A 19,121-nucleotide genomic window follows, 5' to 3' on the forward strand; every position below is an offset into this window, starting at 1 on the left:
AATTTTTATCCTTTTTCATGTGGCAGTGATTTCTGTTGGTTTGTTTTCACTTTTTGTCTTCATTCTATATCTGTTTTACTTCTCAAATCTCCTTCCCTTAATAAGCATGGTTCTCTGGAGCCAACAACTGTTAAAAAAAACCTCAGAGGGACTTCCCTGGTGGCGCAGTGGTTAAGACACCATGCTCCAATGCAGGGGGCCTGGGTTCGATCCCTGGTCAGGGAACTAGATCCCACATGCATGCCACAACTAAGAGTTGTCCTGCCACAACTAAAGAGCCAGTGAGCTCTGAGGAGCACATGTGCCACAACTAAGGAGGCTGCCTGCCACAACTAAGGCCTGGTGCAACCAAATAAATAAATAAATAAAATATTAAAAAAAAAAACCTCAGAGAGACCCCAAGAAAAGGGAAAAAGAACAAAAGAAAAGGAGCTTGCTTTCTTGGGTGAACTTACTTATGCTAAATACTTGCTTATAATTTACTTTTGTACTTACGGTATGTAGTTCCCTGCCTCTGCTTTCAATATTCTTGGCTTAGATTGCATCCTAAGACTTATTTGACTGATTTTAGCAAGCATATAACTTGCTGAATGAATCACTTACTATTCTATAGGACTCTTTCTGGGTATCTTTTATATATTTTATGGAATAAAGGGGTCTTACTCTGTGAAATTAACTTTGGTACTTAATGTACAAGCCAGGAATCGTAATAATTTAGAGCAAATGGTTTTAATAATAACCCACTAACCCATTTTTTTCTGTGGAAAAGAACCCTGTGGTAAGAAGGAGTTGGAAAGAAACATGGGGGAAGTTCTTACTAATTTTTACAGAAGAGAAGACTATGAGCTTATACATTAGCGATTTATATTCTAAAATACTGTCCTATGTCAAGTGCAACAGTCCTTAATAACTCACTTATTAGATTATCAGAAAGAACTCTGAGGTTAAATGTAGATATCCAAGTTTGCTGATTCCTGAGTCATTTACCTGTATTTAAACAAAAACAAAAACAGGGCTTCACTGGTAGCGCAGTGGTTAAGAATCCGCCTGCCAAGGCAGGGGACATGAGTTCAAGCCCTGGTCCAGGAAGATCCCACATGCCGCGGAGCGACTAAGCCCGTGTGCCACAACTACTGAGCCTGCGCTCTAGAGCCTGTGAGCCACAACTACTGGGCCCGTGTGCCACAACTACTGAAGTCCATGCACCTAGAGCCCATGCTCCACAGCAAGAAAAGCCACCGCAATGAGAAGCCCGCACACTGCAACGAAGAGTAGCCCCCGCTCGCTGCAACTAGAGAAAGCTTGTGTGCAGCAACGAAGACCCAATGTAGCAAAAAAAAAAAAAAAAAAAACCCATATCTGAATTACTTTTCAACACAGTAGTGGATTCTTTTTTTTTTCTTTTTAATTAATTTATTTGTTTTTATTTTTGTCTGTGTTGGGTCTTCATTGCTGCATGTGGGCTTTCTCTAGCTGGGGTGAGCGGGGGCTACTCTTCGTTGCGGTACGTGGGCTTCTCATTGTGGTGGCTTCTCTTGTTGTGGAGCATGGACTCCAGGCATGCGGGCTTCAGTAGTTGTGGCTCACCAGCTCTAGAGCACAGGCTCAGTAGCTGTGGCACATGGGCTTGGTTGCTCCACAGCATGCGGGATCTTCCCAGACCAGGGCTTGAACCCATGTCCCCTGCACTGGCAGACAGATTCTTAACCACTCCGCCACCAGGGAAGCCCCAGTAGTGGATTCTTATAGCCTGCTAGGGAGTCAGAGCCTGTGCTCAGAAGAAATGCTGTTTAATAAATTAGATCCAAAGTGGTGGGTAGAGGAGAAAGAGTTCTTCGATTATTTATTTATTTATTTATTTTATTTTATTTTTTTGGCTGCGTTGGGTCTTTGTTGCTGCGCACGGGCTTTCTCTAGTTGCCGCGAGCGGGGGCTACTCTTCATTGCAGTACACAGCCTTCTCATTGCAGTGGCTTCTCTTGTTGTGGAGCACAAGCTCTAGGCACGCAGGCTTCAGTAGTTGTGGCACACAGGCCCAGTAGTTGTGGCTCGCGGGCTCTAGAGCGCCGGCTCAGTAGTTGTGGTGCATGCGCTTAGTTGCTCCACAGCATGTGTGATCTTCCCAGACCAGGGCTCGAACTTGTGTCCCCTGCCTTGGCAGGTGGATTCTTAACCACTTCACCACCAGGAAAGTCCCTGATTTTTATTTTTTAATGTATCAAGATTTTTAAATTTCATATATGAAAGTGTCATAAAATGTATATGTGATAATATATTGATTCTCTAAAATGAAAAAATTTTCAATGAGTTTCTTTTATTATTTTACTTCATCTGGGATGAATTAAGCCACGGACTTGGCCACTGTAATGTTAACTCACTCATAGCTAAATTTTATAGCTTCTCTAACCCAAAGAAAAGAGTACCTAATTCCATTTGGTCTAGGAAGATAGCACTACAGAGCTTTTTCTCATAAAGAAATATACCTGGGGACTTCCCTGGTGGTCCAGTGTCTAAGACTCTGGGCTCCCAATGCAGGTCCGGGTTCGACCCCTGGTCAGGGAACTAGATCCCACATGCCGCAACTAAAGATCCCACAGCTGTAATGAAGATCCTGCACGCGGCAACGAAGATCCCGCATGCCGCAACTAAGACCCGACGCAGCCAAATAAATAAATAAATACTAAAAAAAAAAGAAAAAGAAAGAAAGAAAGAAATATTCCTGGGGAGTTAACTGGATCCCTTGGTTGAAACAGCATAGGAAATAGATTGTGAAACTGAAGAAGAGACATATAGAAACCGAAAAAGTTCTCAACTTTTTTTTTATACTCTTACAGATAGCAGAATCTCTCAGATTTCCTTTTCTCCCTCCTTCCTAAATGTACACATTCCCTGAGCCAGAGGTTCTCACACTTGGAAAGTTTGTAAGAATCTCTGGGAGGCACGTTTAAAATGCTTTCCAAGCTCCACCAAAAAGTTAGAAGTCAAGGGTGGGCCTGGGCAGTGTGATGCAAGTGGCCCTCACAGCTCACTTGAAGAAACTGCTCTAAGTTTTGCCTTGACCCACCTTCTTTGCTTTATCTGCCCTTCCTTGTGCTTTCATGGCTTCTGCTGTGGGCAGTCCTTCTCTTGAGGTGCAGGCCTGGTAGCTATTTTTCATAGAAGGAACCCCCTGCAAGCCCCAGCCTCATGAATATACCACATTTAAAACCAAAGTCATCATTTACTCTGGAATCCACTCTCCTTTCCGAATTCCCTATTCTTGGTTATACTCGGGCTATTGTTGACCCTCAGACACTGAGTCCTTCCACATCCAATCAGTTGCCATATCTGATTCTTCCTTTGAAATGCTCCTGAAATTTATCTCTTTTCTGTTCATCTCCACTACCAGCTCTTTAAGTCGGGTACTTTTTATCTCATGTTTAGGCATATGCATTATTCTCCAAACTTTTCCTTCTCGCACTTTGTATTTTCCCATTGTCATCACAGTTACCTTCCTGAAGCCCTGATTTGAGTGGCTGCTTGTCAGGTGCATAGAGCTGTCACTGAGAGGCTGGCTTTCCTAAGTGCAGTTACTACTGTTAAGTTGTCATTTATAGATTGGAATGAATTTACAGCCGGGTCTGGCACTTACTTGTTACTATGGCGAAAGTACAATACAATCAGCCTTTTCTTTCTTGAATTTGTAGCTTAGGAGCTTTTTATTCTCATACTAGATGCTATAAAAATCTCCTCTTATGTTAAGCCTACTTCATGGCAGACATGCCTCAACTCTGCCAAACAGCCCCCACTCCCTTCCTTCTTCCTAAGAATTGCTTTTCCCTTATTATTTGGTCTGATTCCACCTATCTACATTGAAGTATCTCCATGACACTTGTTACTGGTTGCTTATAAGGACACTGCTGCAGATGTTATTCACTGTATCCTCCAGCATTCTGTGTATCAGGTCTCTCAGAATAACTTTTAAGTCATTTTAACAAAAATAATTGGAAAATGTTTATTAAAAATAATTGGGCTCTTTATGAGTAGCCAGTTTTACATTTATGTAATGGACTCCACGAATCTATAACTAAATAGTTTCCCCCTCTTTGGTTTGTCTATTGGCAAGCACAGATCTAGACTTGTGTCCCTGACTCCCAGGTGTAAATAAAGAACACTAGACACGTACCTCATGGCCTGGCCTCACTCCTGGCTCCACTTTGACTATTTTATCTTTGATCACTCTCTAATCCATATCATTGGATTATATTAGGTGTCTTAAGTGTCTGTAGGTACTAGGTATGTCAATAAATCTTTCTTGCTACTATCCTAAACATATTCTGTGGTTTACTTTTATTAGAGTACATCTTATTCTTCCTAAGACATCTTTTTAAGTTGAAATATAATTTGCATACCACACAATTTACCATTTTAAAGCGTACGATTCAGTGGGTTTTTACATTGGGCTGGCCAGAAAGTTCGTTCAGGTTTTTCGATAAGATGTTACAGAAAAACCTTATCGAGCTTTCTGGCCAACCCGATACATTCAGAGCTGTGCAGCCATCACCACTAATTCCAGAACATTTATAACCACCCCCCGCGAAGAAAACCCTCTATATTCGTTATCCCCCCCCCCCTTCCCATAGCCCCTGACAACCGTCAGTCTACTTCCTGTCTCTATGGATTTGCCTGTTCTGGGCATTTCATATAAATGGAATCATATAGTATGTGTGTGGCCTTTTGTGTCTGGTTTCTTTCACTTAGCATAATGTTTTCAAGGTTTGTCCATATTGTGGCAGGTATCAAGTAGTTCATTACTTTTCATGGCTGAATACCTTTCCATTGTATGGATAGACCATTTTGTTTATCCATTGATCAATTTATGAATACTTGTGTTGTTTCTAACTTTTGGCTATTATGAATAATGCTGCTATAAACATTCATATACAAGTTTTTGTGCATATGACTATGTTTTCAATTCTGTTACATATATATAGGAGTGGAATTGCTGGGTCTTACAGCAGTTCTATGTTTTAACTTGAGGAACTGCTTCCTTTTTTGAGGGACCATTTTCGAAAGTGGCTGTGCTTATTACATTCCCACCAGCAACGTATGAGGGTCCCGGTTACTCCATACTCTAGCCAACACTGGTACTGTCTTTTTTATTATAACTAGCTTAGTAGGTGTGAAATGGTATCTCATTTGCCTTTTCCTAATGACCAATGACGTTGAGCATCTTTTCACATATGTATTGACCATTTGTATATCTTCTTTGGACAAATATCTATTCAGCTTTGCTGCCTGTTTTTAGTTAGGTTATTTGTCTTTTTATTGTTGAGTTATAACAGTTCTTTATATATTCTAGGTATACTTGTCCCTGATCAGATATGATTTATAAGTACTCCCTCCCATTCTGTGGGTTATCTTTTCACTTTCTCAAGTGTCTTTTGAAGCACAAAGATTTTTTTTTTTTTTTTTTTTTTTGCGGTACACGGGCCTCTCACTGCTGTGGCCTCTCCCGTTGCGGAGCACAGGCTCCGGACGCACAGGCTCAGTGGCCATGGCTCACGGGCCCAGCCGCTCCACGGCATGTGGGATCTTCCCAGACCGGGGCATGAACCCGTGTCCCCTGCATCGGCAGGCGGATTCTCAACCACTGCGCCACCAGGGAAGCCCTGAAGCATGAAGATTTTTCATTTTTATGAATCCAGTTTCTCAAATTTTCTTTCATTGCTTGTGCTTTGTGTATCCTATCTCAGAAACCATTGCCTAATCTGAAGTCATAAATATTTATACCAGTATTTTCTTCTGGGAGTTAGAGTTTTAGCTATAGGTTTTTTAGGTCTTTGATCCATTTTGAATTTTTGTGTGTCATGTGAGGTACTCCTGAGACATCTAACTCTTGACTATTCTAGAGTAGTGTCACAGTGCCAAGCCATCCAGAATTCCCTTCCTTCTCTGCTTATTGAAATTCTGACTTTTCTGAGATCTGATTATTAAGCCTTTCTAGCTTCTGGAATGAAGTCACACCTCTGTGCCTATGTTTGTGTCTTATGTCACATAATAACACACTCTAGCCTTGCACTATGTTCTTTATTGTATGTGTGTATGCATATACATGTCTTATCTCTCCCAGACCGGAGACTTCAGCTCGTATTAACTTTGTATTTTCCAACATCTAGCACTGTGCCTTGCTCATAGGAGATGTTCAGCAGGTTATAGACTTCTAGAAAATCAATTTAGATGATAAGAGTAATAGTTTTCAGGAACTTCCCTGGTGGCGCAGTGGTTAAGAATCTGCCTACCAATGCAGGGGACATGGATTCGAGCCCTGGCCCAGGAAGATCCCACATGCCGCGGAGCAACTAAGCCCGTGTGCCACAACTACTGAAGCGTGCGCGCCTAGAGCCCGTGCTCTGCAACAAGAGAAGCCACCGCAATGAGAAGCCCGTGCACCTCAACGAAGAGTAGCCCCCGCTCGCTGAAACTAGAGAAAGCCTGCACACAGCAACGAAGACCCAACGCAGCCAAAAATAAATTTAAAAAAAAAATAGTAGTTTTCATTTAGTAGATGATAATAAGAGCTTTCATTTATTGAGTGTTTGCCCTGTGCCAGGGACTTGGCTAAAGGCTCTACTTGTGTTATTTTAGCTCATCTTCACAGCCACCCTGTGAGGCACAGGTACTATTATTACCCCTATTTTGGAAGTGAGATGGTAAATATCAAGTAATGGATCCAGATTCTGAATCCAGGCAGCCTAACGCCAGAGCCTATGCACTTGACCCCATTGCTTTGCTGCTGAGCTACACGTAGTAGACAAAGATGTCTCAGGATATTTGCTCTTTTGTAAGAATTTGAATAATCTTCTTTTGTAAGCATTTTATTGCTCTGACCCTACTCCAAAAGAGTTGGAGCCCTCTCAGGAGTTGTAGGACTTATTTTCACATATTCAATGTCTCCCTCTCCAGGAGAGCGACTGGCAGTTGTGGAAGTGCAGTGTGAACGGCTGAGGATGCTCTACCGGGACTGTGCTCGGCCCCCGCCACCTCCACTGCAGGCTGACCGGAGACAGGTGAGCCCTCTGCAGTGTCCCACACCTGCTGCCTGTCTGCAGCACGCGCCTGAAGAATTACAGAATGCCCAGCAGCATGTTAATGGCACTGAGAATGGGTGTTTGCAAAGCCATTTGGAGGTGTATGCTCTGCAGTGACATGCTCTCATCCTTGAATGTCAAAGCACGTTGATTTGTCATTCAGAATATCGAAAGATTATAGCAGGGTAGCAGAACTCATTGATTTGTAAATAATTTCTATGTTATCAATAACAGAAAAAGAAAACGTTTTTGAAATTAGATCTATAGTTCATCTCATAATAATAAGTATACATAGAGAGAAAGAGTGACTAAAAAGCCAAAGTGGCACAGAGAAAGTCAGCACTGTGTGATATCACTTACATGTGCAATCTAAAATATACAACAAACTAGTGAATAAAACAAAAGAAAAAGCAGACTCGGGGAAAAACAAGTTACACTGGGGAAAAAAAAAAGCAAAAGAGGCAAAAATGTTCAATATTGGCATTCTGTGAATGTTCTTAGCAGCATGATTCATAATAGCCGAAAAAGAGAAACAATGTAAATGTCCACCAACTGATGAATGAATGCATAAAATGGGTATATTCATACAATGGAATATTATTCAACCTTTAAAATTAATGAAGTGGTAATACATGCTACAATATGGATAAACCTTGAATCATGCTAAGTGAAAGAAGCCAGTCACAAAAGACCACATATTGTATGATTCCATTTCTTGTAATGTCCAGAGCAGGCAAATCCATAGAGACAGAAAACAGACAGATAAGTAGTTGCCAGGGACTGGGAAGGAGAGAAGGATGGGAATTGACTTCTAATGGGTACCATTTCTTTTAAGGGGGACAGGAATGTTCTAAAATTAGATTGTGGTGATGGTTGCACAACTCTGTGAATATACTAAAAACCATTAAATTGTACACCTTAACTGGATGAATTGTACGTTATGTGAATTTTATCACAAAAAAATCAGTGCATCTAGGTAAGAGTATACAAAAGTTGCTGTATTCTTGCAGTTTTTCTGTAGCTTTGAAATTATTTCAAGATAAGAAAGTTAGAAATCTGTAAAAGAAGAAATGTCACTTGAAATCTCAACATCTCCATTTTGTGTTTGCAATTCTATTGAATGAGGGTGTCTTTCCCCAATGCAGCCCAAAGAGATTACATGGAGCCCCTCACGAGTATTTCCACCTGTCCGAGCCTGCATGTTCTCATCGCACCTCACTTCCGTCACCTTCCTTGCTGACCCCAGCGCTGGGGGCGGTCTGCCCCGGGGCACATTTATCTATGCCACCTCACCACTGCCCATTCAGGTGAGAAATCACATGACATACTGTCTTCTGCCTCTTTCCTTCAAATGTGAGAGAAAGAGGAAGTTCAAGGGCCCACAGTGAGCCCTCTGATTGTCTGCGCACTTCTTGTGTTTCTTCAGGCCCCATCTTTCTACTGGGAAATTGAAATTGTTTCCTATGGAGATAGTGATGATGACACTGGACCAATAGTTTCCTTTGGCTTTGCTACAGAAGCAGAGAAAAGAGATGGGGCTTGGACTAATCCAGTGGGCACTTGTCTTTTCCATAAGTAAGTGGCTACTAACACTATTATTAAAAAAAAAAAAAAAAAAAAGTAGTGGATGTGGGTGGGTTTTTTTTTTTCATGTGGGTGTTTTAAAACTAAAGTAATATCATTTTAATCTCTACTCTAAAAAATGTAGAAAATATTAGCTGGAAATATACTCATATTTAGTGAATGAGAATAGCTCTTAGGATTTCTCTTCTGATTACTCTCATGCTACTGTTCACTACTTACCTTCCTCTGTGTTGACTGATTAGCCTTGTCTTTGACTTCTCTTTGTTTTTTTCACAGCAATGGCCGAGCCGTGCACTACAACGGCTCCAGTTTATTACAGTGGAAGAGCGTTCGCTTAGACGTGACTCTCTCTCCTGGTGAGTGCGGTGGGAGTTTTTTTTTTTAACCCTGTGTATTTCTGTTGTTCCCAGGTCTGGGTCAAAATAGGTTAAAATTAATGAAACTTGGCAACTGAAAACAGACACTGTCTTCCAGTGAAAATGAAATACTTGTCATTGTTGTCCCCTAGTTTACACAAAACCTCTCATTTTATGAGGCACTGTTATCATTAAAGCCTCCATCTGGTAACTTAGGAGTCACATTGACTTTCGTTCCTCCATCATCAGAAGAATCTGAGATTTTGCTTTTCTCCAAAATTTGGTCTTTTATCAGCTTTTCATTGATGAATAGCTTGAAAAAAAACCCTCTACCAGTTGCCTTGAGGCACTCAAGAAATTCATTATCAATAGGTAAAGATACATGCTGTAGACTTTGCTCTTGGTAGCCTAAACATCTGGTCCAGCTTCGTCACATCTTCTGCCCAGATGTTTCAGTCACGTAGTCAATTCAATAAAAAGAAAATCTTTCCCCTCTTCTTTTTAAGCCTCCATATAACTAACTTCATCTGGTAATAGTAGATGAATTGGGATCAGTCCTACCTGCTCCAGAAGTAGCAAAATATAGACACTGTCCTCTTGACATTAGAAGCAGCCAAACATGTTGGCTACTTATTTTCAGACAGTACATCTTAGCATCATCTCTGATAAAACTGAAATTATTAAGTATAATAGATGATCTTGGATGCTTGCGTAGGGGTTACTAAGTCACTGAACCCAATAGATAACTTCTTGTAGCAGTCTGGGGGGTAATTTTGCTTATCCTTGAGGGAGCTGTTTATTAAATTGCACTTTTCCAGTGAGCATGGTATTTTCAGCTATGGTCAAGTTATGCCTTGGAAATTACTTCCTGGCAAGTTGTTTCTCTCTTACTTTATGGAGAGAACTCTGTAATCTCAGCTGAGTACTTAAGTGCTTTAAGCACAAAGCGAGGGGTAGTAGAGACAGCAGGGGATCCATAGTGGGCGTTCTATTCGTTTGTTATAGTTGATTGTTATTTTGTTTGATCATACTTTAGTTTTTGAGAATATTTTGGACCAGACCTCAAGCAAACATACTACCCCTTTCTCAGAGAAATGTGTCTGTGTGGGAATAGGAATTAGGAACCCACTTATTACAACAGGATCCCAATCTCTGTACCAACACTTTCAGTGTCTGTTGACCAGCAGATACTCTTTGAGCATCTCCTACATGCTGGGCCCTCTTCTGGGCCCTTCGGGTGCCATAGTGAACAGTGACAAGTCCCCAGCCATTGGGAAGCCCAGCCTAGTGGTTTCAAAATCATATGAGACTCTGATCAAAAACAGAATCACAGAACTTCATGCGCTTATTGGAGAGTTTACAACAGGTTAATTTTAAAGCTACGTGTGCTAGCAGCTTGCCTGAGACAGCCTCTAATAGTGCTGATGTGGTGGATATGGTCCCCTTGGTTCTTTAAGTTCTACCACAATATCTAGTCACTTCATCAGAAAACAGCTTGGCTTATATGATCTTCGCTTCCTGCAAAAATGCCTTAAATACATGTGAGTAAGGGGACAGAATGTGATTTAATGGTGTATGTTTAGCTTACATTGTAGGTTGAGTTTAAAATTATATTTTTTTAGATCCTTTCTAAGTCTTCTGCAAACTTACTGAGAAAATAATACCTTTTTACCTTTATGCATAAGTAATCTGGTACACGTCAAAAGAGAAAAACTTGTATTCCTCTATTAAAAAATCATACCCCCCCCCCAAAAAAAAATCATACCCAGTGTTTTCCCTTTTTGTCTTGGCTGCCTGGAAAATAAAAGCTAAATTTAATGTGTAATTGTGGTAAGTAACTTAACCTCAGACACTAGGTATTTTTGTTCTTCTAAACAGAAATTGTTTATTTCTATTGTGTTACTCTCTCTATATATAAATACAAGGTACTCCATATCTTTTTCACCTGTAGCTGATGGCATGAATAAATAAAAGCCAAGATAGTCAATGATATGTAGTCTCATGCCAGTTGCAAATTGAAAGTTCAGTTAATAGTCAATAAAAGGAAAAAAAAAGTGTTTCCGTCCTGTTCTCTGCCCTAGGTGACGTGGCAGGAATTGGCTGGGAGAGAACCGAGGGAACGCCTCCTCCTCCAGGGCAGCCAGCCAAAGGCCGAGTGTACTTCACATACTGCGGGCAGCGCCTCTCACCGTATCTTGAAGATGTCTCGGGTGGGATGTGGCCTGTGGTTCACATTCAGAAAAAGGCAGGTTATCTTTTTGGGAAAGGAAACAAAATTCTCCTCAGTAATTTATTCCATCAAGAATGGAAAAATTAAAGACACCAAACGTGGCCTTGTTGACGTAACATGTGGTACCTGATAACAGAAGGAACCACAAACAAACCTGAAGAAGTGGGTCCTTCCTTTGCATTGAACCTGAGTGCTTAACTGCTTTGACTTCCTTTTGGCAGTCTTTCCAAAACTACAATGCAAGGGACACTAGTGTTCTTTCCAATGGCAGTAAAATGAGTCTGTCATTAAGTAAGTTTTGAACGTGACCGTCTCGGGTCACTTTAGTATGTCAGAAGCTCAGAGGAATCCTTCGGTAAAGATTCAAAACTTCAACTTTATTTAACCCAGCATCCCTGCACATATACTTAATCATGGAACTCTTTTGTTTTTAAAGGAGCATCTATTAACAGTTAATGTTCTGTGAAACATTACTACTCACTACACGGCGGTAGCTCCCAAGTCCTTATCTCCAGCCCAGATCTCTCCCTAAATTCCAGACACAGATATTCAGCAGTCTAGGCAACATTTAGAAATAGATGTTCCATTGGCATGTCAAAGTTAACATGTCTAAGACTGAGCCTAACTCTGCCCCATACCCTAACCTGCTTCTTCCCTAGCCTTCCTTGTCTTGGGAAGTGGCACCTCCATCCTTACAGTTCTAAGGCCAAAAACCTTGGCATCCTTCTTGACTTCTCTTTTCCTCCTGCTCCACATCCAGTCTGTCAGCAAACCTTGTTGACCCTACCTTCAAAATGTATCTGGAATCTGACCACTTAAGTCATGGCCCAGCCACCCTTATCTTCTGGGTAGCACGTTACAATATTCTTCTATCTCCCTTCCCTACCAGCCCCTTAGTTCTTGCCCTTTTACACATCTTTTCAACACAGCAGCCACAGTGATTCCTTAAAAATGTTGGTTAGATCATGTATGTCACTCCTCTACTCTCAACAAGTCAGTGGCTTCCCATGTCTATGTTGTAAAAGCCCAAGTCTTTATAATGACTTAGAAGATCTTGTAGAATCTGGCCCTGTACCATGCCTCTGATAGTAGCATCTTTTCTCACTTTGTGCAGTGAATTAAAGATGTCAATAATTTAAGGCAGCCTGTTCTATTCATTCATTCAGCAAATATTTATTGAGTACCTACTATATATTAAGTAGTGTGCTAAGCTCTGGACATATAATAACAATGAGCAAAACAGATATGGTCTTTGTCTTCATGAAGTTAAAACCAGTTGGAGGAGTCAGACATTAGTCAAACATTTGCATAAATATATATGTGTATGTATATAATCACAAACTAATAAACACTGTGTGTATCAGTCAAGGTTCTCCAGAGAAACAGAACCAATAGGACAGAGGGACTTCCCTGGCAGTCCAGTGGTGAAGACTCCATGCTTCCACTGCAGGGAGCACGGGTTCCATTCCTGGTCGGGGGAACTAAGATCCCACATGCCACGTGGTGTGGCAAAAAACAAAACAAAACAAAAAAACACCCCACAATAGGAGCTATATATATATATATATATATATATATATATATATATATATATATACACACAGAGAGAGAGAGAGAGAGTGTGTGTGTGTGTGTGTAGACAGAGGTGGGAGGGGAGATTTATTTTGAGGAATTGACTCCTGTTAGTATGGAGACTGAGAAGTCTCATGACCTGCTGTCTGTAGGCCAGGGACCCAGGAGAGCTGGTGGTGTGATTCAGTCTGCGTCCTAGGAGGGCAAGAGAAGATGGGATGAGATATCCTAGCTCAAGCAGTGGTGCAGGGAAAAAGGGTTTAATTCCTCCTTCCTCTGCCTATTGTTTTATTCAGACCCTCAACGGATTGGATGGTACCCACTTACACTGGGGAGGGCCATCTACTGTGTCCACCGATTCAAATGCTAATCTCACAGACACACCCAGCAATAATAATGTTTAATCTAGCACCCCGTGGCCAGTCAAGCTGACACTTAAAATTAATCATCACAATATGATTGAAAATTGTAGACTTTATGGAAGCAAGTACCAAGCAAATCTGATCACATCCCCATTACCCTGAAGAAGTGATGTTTGAGCCAGGTCTGGAATATTAACCAGTTTAAATGGACAAAATTGGAGGAAAGAAAGTTCCAGGTGAAGGGAACAGCATGAGCAGTGGCATCAGGTAGAAAGGAACACTGCTGGAAACAAGAAAGGTCACTGCGTTTGAGCAGCAAAGAGCATGAGTGCCAGGCGAGGGGCAGTGGGGGCCGTGCAGAGCTCGAAGCGCCTGCGTCCACAGGTGCACCAGCCCCTCTGCCATGAAGTTCACCTCGAGAGGTTAGAAATGAATGCATAAATAAACCTAAGTCCTTTCAAGTCTTTTCTTTGGTCTCCTTTCCAGAACACCAAGACGCGAGCTAACTTTGGCTCCCGCCCATTTGCCTATGCTGAAGGGCAGGCCCACCGCAACGCTGCCGACCTGTGCACCGACCTGGCAGAGGAGATCAGCGCTAACTTCGAGGCCCTGCCCTTTGCCATGGCATCTGACAGTGACAATGATGCTGGCACCAGTATTGCGTCAGACCCGGGCACTCACGGGCCACCGTGCCGGATTGCTGCCGTGGCCACTGCTCAGCAGCGTAAGCCACCTCCTCCCAAGGCCCCACTGCTTCCTGGGAATGCGAATGCTGTTAATTCCATAAATCCATTTAACTTGGACATACCCCAGTGCCCACTGGTAATGGGGTAACAGGCCCGGTGAAACAAAATGGGGAGCAGGAGGAAGCATGGCAGGCTAGAAAGCGCGTCCCTCACATACAGGAAGCCTGCCCGCGACTCAGGGCCAGCAGAATATTGCCACATGGAAATGCAAGTCTGAAAGATTGTCTACTTTTATAAGACAGCTAAGAGCCCCAGAATTTTACATAAAATCTTCTAATTTTAAATGTTAATCATTGTTTAAACTTTTTAAAAACTGAAGCCATCAAAGAATAATAAAATGTTAATTGTGGAATCTAGGTGATGGGTGTATAGGTGTGCATTAAAAAACATTCCTGATAATTTGAAAAATTTTATAATAAGATTGAATAAAAGTGAGCTTCCCGAAATGAGATGTCTGCAGCCATATTTGGCCTTTGAGATACTGGTTTGAAAATCATTTTAAGAGTCTGTCTAATTCTTTATCATGTTGAAGAACCTTCCAAAGTCTTCTCTGAGTTGAATGAATTATGCCCATAAAAACTATTTTAAGATTCCCAAATAGAAAATGATAGATGATTAGTTATTCCTTGATACTGAGCTTTAAAATTTCTCCAAGAACTAAGAGTCTTTCTATCACACAAATTAGGAGAATCTGGTCTGTCCAAGGGTAAGAAGTTCATGTGCTCTTGCCTAGAATTCACTGTCATTGTGCTTTGTTACAGAATATGATAGTGACACTTCCTGTCATTATAAAGTAGAGCTCAGCTATGAGAATTTCATCACCTCTGGCCCAGACCCCCATCCGCCCCCCATTGCAGATGACGAAAGTGATGACGATGATGACGATGACATCCCACAGGTAAGAGCCCCACTTAAGAGCGTTTGCTTAGCTCCCTGGTGACCAGGACAAGCCATGAGGAATATTTTGATCTGAGCGTGCAAGGCTAGAGTTGTTACGCTTTCGGTTATGTCATTGTGTTGGAACAGTGGCTCTGGGGTATTCATTTTTCTAAACCACATATCAGTAGCCATATCTGTTTGGTTCTATTGCCCAGTAGCGATCCGGATGTTAGAGAAATAAAGTACTTTGATAGTAATTCAGCAGTAAAGTTGTGGATGATGTGAAGTGTTTATATGGCTTTAGAGGGAAAGGAAGAGCTTGCCCTAGGCCATCTGTTGCCTCCCCTGGCTTCTGAGGGTGTAGTTAGTTTGGTGGTCTGCACGGTGTGTTTCTGTCACTGGCATTTGAGGGGGGTGAAGACCTCAGGGTGAGAGCTGTAAGTCAGGGAAGGACTGATTCTTGTACAAGGCGTTCCTTCCCTGTTCACGTTTGCCTTCTCCTTCCAGGAGGACCACTACGCTCTGCTGGTGAAAGCATGGGAGACCAAGGTTTTTCCTACTATCCGAAGACGCTTCCGCAATGAAGCAGAGCGGAAATCGGGCCTGGACCAGATAAAGGGTGCTTTACAACTAGGTCTGGTGCTTTTTGTTTTCCTAGGGAACTCACTTCATGACTTGAAGAGATGTGTTTAGATGAAACTCAGGACGTAAATCAGAAAAGAGGGGCTCATCTGAAGTTGGGCCAGACTTAACAATGTCTTCTACCTGGGCCTTTACTGAACTCTATGGTCTTTTGCTTTCTTTGCTAGGCTTTTCTTTGCTTGTCAGTTTGACTCAGTATTTTGGGTTGATGGGCTGCTAGAATGAAGCTGGCATGGTTATACTAGGAAGCTGGATGGCCTGATGGTTAATAGCTTGGGCTCTGAAGTCACACCTGTGCTGTTTACCAGCTTGGTGACCTTGGGAGAGTTACTTAACCTTTCTAGACTTCCCTGACCTTTCAAATGGAATCAATAATGGTAACCACCTCATATGTATATGAAAAATTAACAAGTTAATACAGATAAATCTTTTAAGAACAGCGTCTGGCATATGGTCAGCATTCCGTTAATGTAGTTCTAAATGTCACAGTAACAACGATGATGGTGAGATTTTTCTCCCACTGGGCACATAGAATAGTGCAAAGTTTGACTGCAGACAGTGGATTGTTAGGGAGTCTTAAGTGTAGATAGCTGGTTTCTGTTTTCAGGCTTCTCCTCATCTGTGAAACACCTGCTTTGGGAGATGCAGAGATGCCTTTTCCCAAGAGGCACAGCTGCCCTTCCAGTGGAGCATCAGTTGTGTTTTCTTTCATCATTGTGGCAGTCAGAGGTGGTGTAAGGAAATAGTATTTGCTCTTTCTCCTCTTAACTTTTGTCCTGACTGAGACTAGGAACAAGTAAGGAGAAGAACCACCAAAAGACCTTTATTTCTTGACCAACTGATATACCGAATCCCTGATTCCAGCGATAGCTGAGTAATTCCTTTTTCTCAGATTGGTGTCAGGACTAATCTGTGTGTGTGTGTGTGTCTGTGTGTGTGTGCATGTGTATATATATGGTTTTTTTTTCTTTTATGCTTTCTGTCCCCAAAGCTAAGACCTATGACAGTGGAATGATCGTGTTTATACTTAACCTGTGGGAATAGCCACACATCCTATGACATGGTGTAATTGCTTTCTGCTCTTATCAGAGCCCTCTTTTAGCTGCCGACCCAAACCAGGACAGATAATTACTATTCTTTTTTCTTCTGTCCTAAGGGTTTCAGGCAGCGGGAGCAACATTAGGAAGATCCTCGGGTGGGAGTCAGGTTGTGTGGTTGAGGGAATGGCAGCGAGGCCAAGCCAGTGTCTCTGAAGAGGAGAGGGTGAGGGGGGAGCAGCAGGAAAGAGATGAGAGGAAGCAGGGAGAAGTGGCAGCCTCAGCAAGGACTTTGGATTTTATTCTGTGTAAAATGGGGAGCCTTTGGGAGGTTTTAAACAAAGGAACAAAGTGATCTGCTGTAGTAGATCCTACAGATAGAAAATTCGTTCGTCTCCGTTCACTCTCAACATCTGAAAGAAAATGCCCTTTCAGACTGCAGAATAGACCTCACTTCGTTTTCAGATAACTTTCCTTAATCAGTGTGATGCCTTGAAGCACCAGAGCAGGTCAGTGGCTTTCAGAGTTAGGAGGCTTTGTTTCAGTTGTATTTATTCAGTCAGCGGTTCATCCACTTACTTATTCACACATGCAACACATGCCTCCCAGGGTCAAGCCATTTGCTAGGGATTAAGGACTATCCTGCGAGCAAGACACAGATGCTTCCTTCTCCCAGAGCTCACATCCTAGTGGGAAATAGGTAATGAAATGACGCACTACATTGTGGGAAGGGCTGTGTGGTTGATCAGGAGACTGCCGTGGGTATAACTGGGGTGCCCAGTCTAGCTTGGCCCCTCTCCCAACATAGTATTGAAGCCGAGACCTGGGGCTAATTCAGCAAAAGCAGTGCTGTGTTTAGAAACAGGAGGCACTAGCTGTTGAGGGAGACTGGTGCTTCTTGCTGCTCCGGGAGAGTAGGAAAGGGAGAAAGAGTCTTTACAGTATAAGGGTGGAAAGCTCTTGTATATGATCATGGGTTACTGTGCCTTTATTTTCACATAAGTTCTGCTTAACTCAGGATGTCTCTTTCTTTTACCATTTGGTCCCAGAGCCATCCTGAATGTCTGTGGCCAAGTGTGCCTTCTCCTTCTCTGCTCCCAGTTTGCAGGAGGGAAAATGTGAACAGCACAGCAGGAAATTTGATTATCCAAAGGTGGCTGCCAGACCAGAGCCAAACCGATGACTCCTGGCCTCCTGAGTCACCCAGAAATACCTCTGGCCTCTGACACAGTTGCCAAGGCGTCTTCTCGGGACCCATCCATGTGGCCATGGCAGATCATCTGAACTATGTTAATTTAAACATAAAATATTTACCTTTCAAACACAGTCTCCTTCAATATAACCGGGCAAAGGCTGAAACAAGAACAGGGAGATGGCTCTAGTGCTCAAAGGACGACCTCTGTGAGGGTGGGTCAGACTCCTGTTGTCAGGACCCCAAGAAGGGCAATGAAACCATCTCGGTGCTGTGCATGCTTTAATTTCACATTCTCCCCATAGTCCCATATTCCTGCTTAGTAGACAGCAGAGTATTTTTTTCTCTTATCCCAATTCCTCTGGAAAATGTTATAAAAGACTATTTTTCCATAATCTTCTGATATCAGGCCACAGTTCTTTTTTTTTTCAATCTTTTGAAAACTTTTTATTATTTGAAATTTTTTTGAATGCTCAATATTTTTATTAAAAAAATTTTTTAACATCTTTATTGGAGTATAACTGCTTTACAATGGTGTGTTAGTTTCTGCTGTATAACAAAGTGAATCAGCTTTACATATATCCCCATATCTCCTCCCTCTTGCATCTCCCTCCCACCCTCCCTATCCCACCCCTCTAGGTGGTCACAAAGCACCGAGCTGATCTCCCTGTGCTATGGGACTGCTTCCCACTAGCTATCTATTTTACATTTGGTAGTATATATATGTCCATGACACTGTTTCACTTCGTCCCAGCTTACCTTTCCCCATCCCTGTGTCCTCAAGTCCATTCTCTACGTCTGCGTCTTTATTTCTGTCCTGCCTCTAGCTTCTTCAGAACCTTTTTTTTTTAGATTCCATATATATATGTGTTAGCATATGGTATATGTTTTTCTCTTTCTGATTTACTTCACTCTGTATGACGGACTCTAGGTCCATCCAGCTCACTACAAATAACTCAATTTCGTTTCTTTTTATGGCTGAGTAATATTCCATTGTATATATGTGCCACATTTTCTTTATCCATTCATCTGTCAGTGGACACTTAGGTTGCTTCCATGTCCTGGCTATTGTAAATAGAGCTGCAATGAACAATTGTGGTACATGACTCTTTTTGAATTATGGTTTTCTCAGGGTATATGCCCAGTAGTGGGATTACTGGGTCGTATGGTAGTTCTATTTTTACTTTTTTAAGGAACCTCCATACTGTCCTCCATAGTGGCTGTATCAATTTACATTCCCACCAACAGCACAAGAGGGTTCCCTTTTCTCCACACCCTCTCCAGCATTTATTGTTTATAGATTTTTTGATGATGGCCATTCTGACTGGTGTAAGGTGATAACCTCATTGTAGTTTTGATTTGCATTTCTCTAATGATTAGTGATGTTGAGCATCCTTTCATGTGTTTGTTGGCAATCTATATATCTTCTTTGGAGAAATGTCTATTTAGGT

At 41.9% G+C, this 19,121-nt stretch overlaps 1 protein-coding gene across 1 annotated transcript in view; it reads left to right on the top strand.

Moving 5' to 3' along the window:
* Window positions 1-19,121, top strand: part of HECTD4 (HECT domain E3 ubiquitin protein ligase 4) — a gene marked incomplete at its 5' end in the record, with an annotated part of 190,514 nt that overhangs the window by 123,159 nt on the left and 48,234 nt on the right. Inside the window, 8 exons of the mRNA XM_082667923.1 lie at window positions 6,946-7,049; window positions 8,216-8,377; window positions 8,497-8,645; window positions 8,931-9,010; window positions 11,092-11,255; window positions 13,661-13,898; window positions 14,682-14,818; window positions 15,307-15,433. Coding sequence (XP_082524049.1) covers window positions 6,946-7,049; window positions 8,216-8,377; window positions 8,497-8,645; window positions 8,931-9,010; window positions 11,092-11,255; window positions 13,661-13,898; window positions 14,682-14,818; window positions 15,307-15,433 — 1,161 coding nt within the window. The remainder of the gene's footprint in view (window positions 1-6,945; window positions 7,050-8,215; window positions 8,378-8,496; window positions 8,646-8,930; window positions 9,011-11,091; window positions 11,256-13,660; window positions 13,899-14,681; window positions 14,819-15,306; window positions 15,434-19,121) is intronic.

Source organism: Grampus griseus, assembly GCF_964374135.1.
Source record: "Grampus griseus genome assembly, chromosome: 12".
NCBI classification, from domain to species: Eukaryota; Metazoa; Chordata; class Mammalia; order Artiodactyla; family Delphinidae; genus Grampus; species Grampus griseus.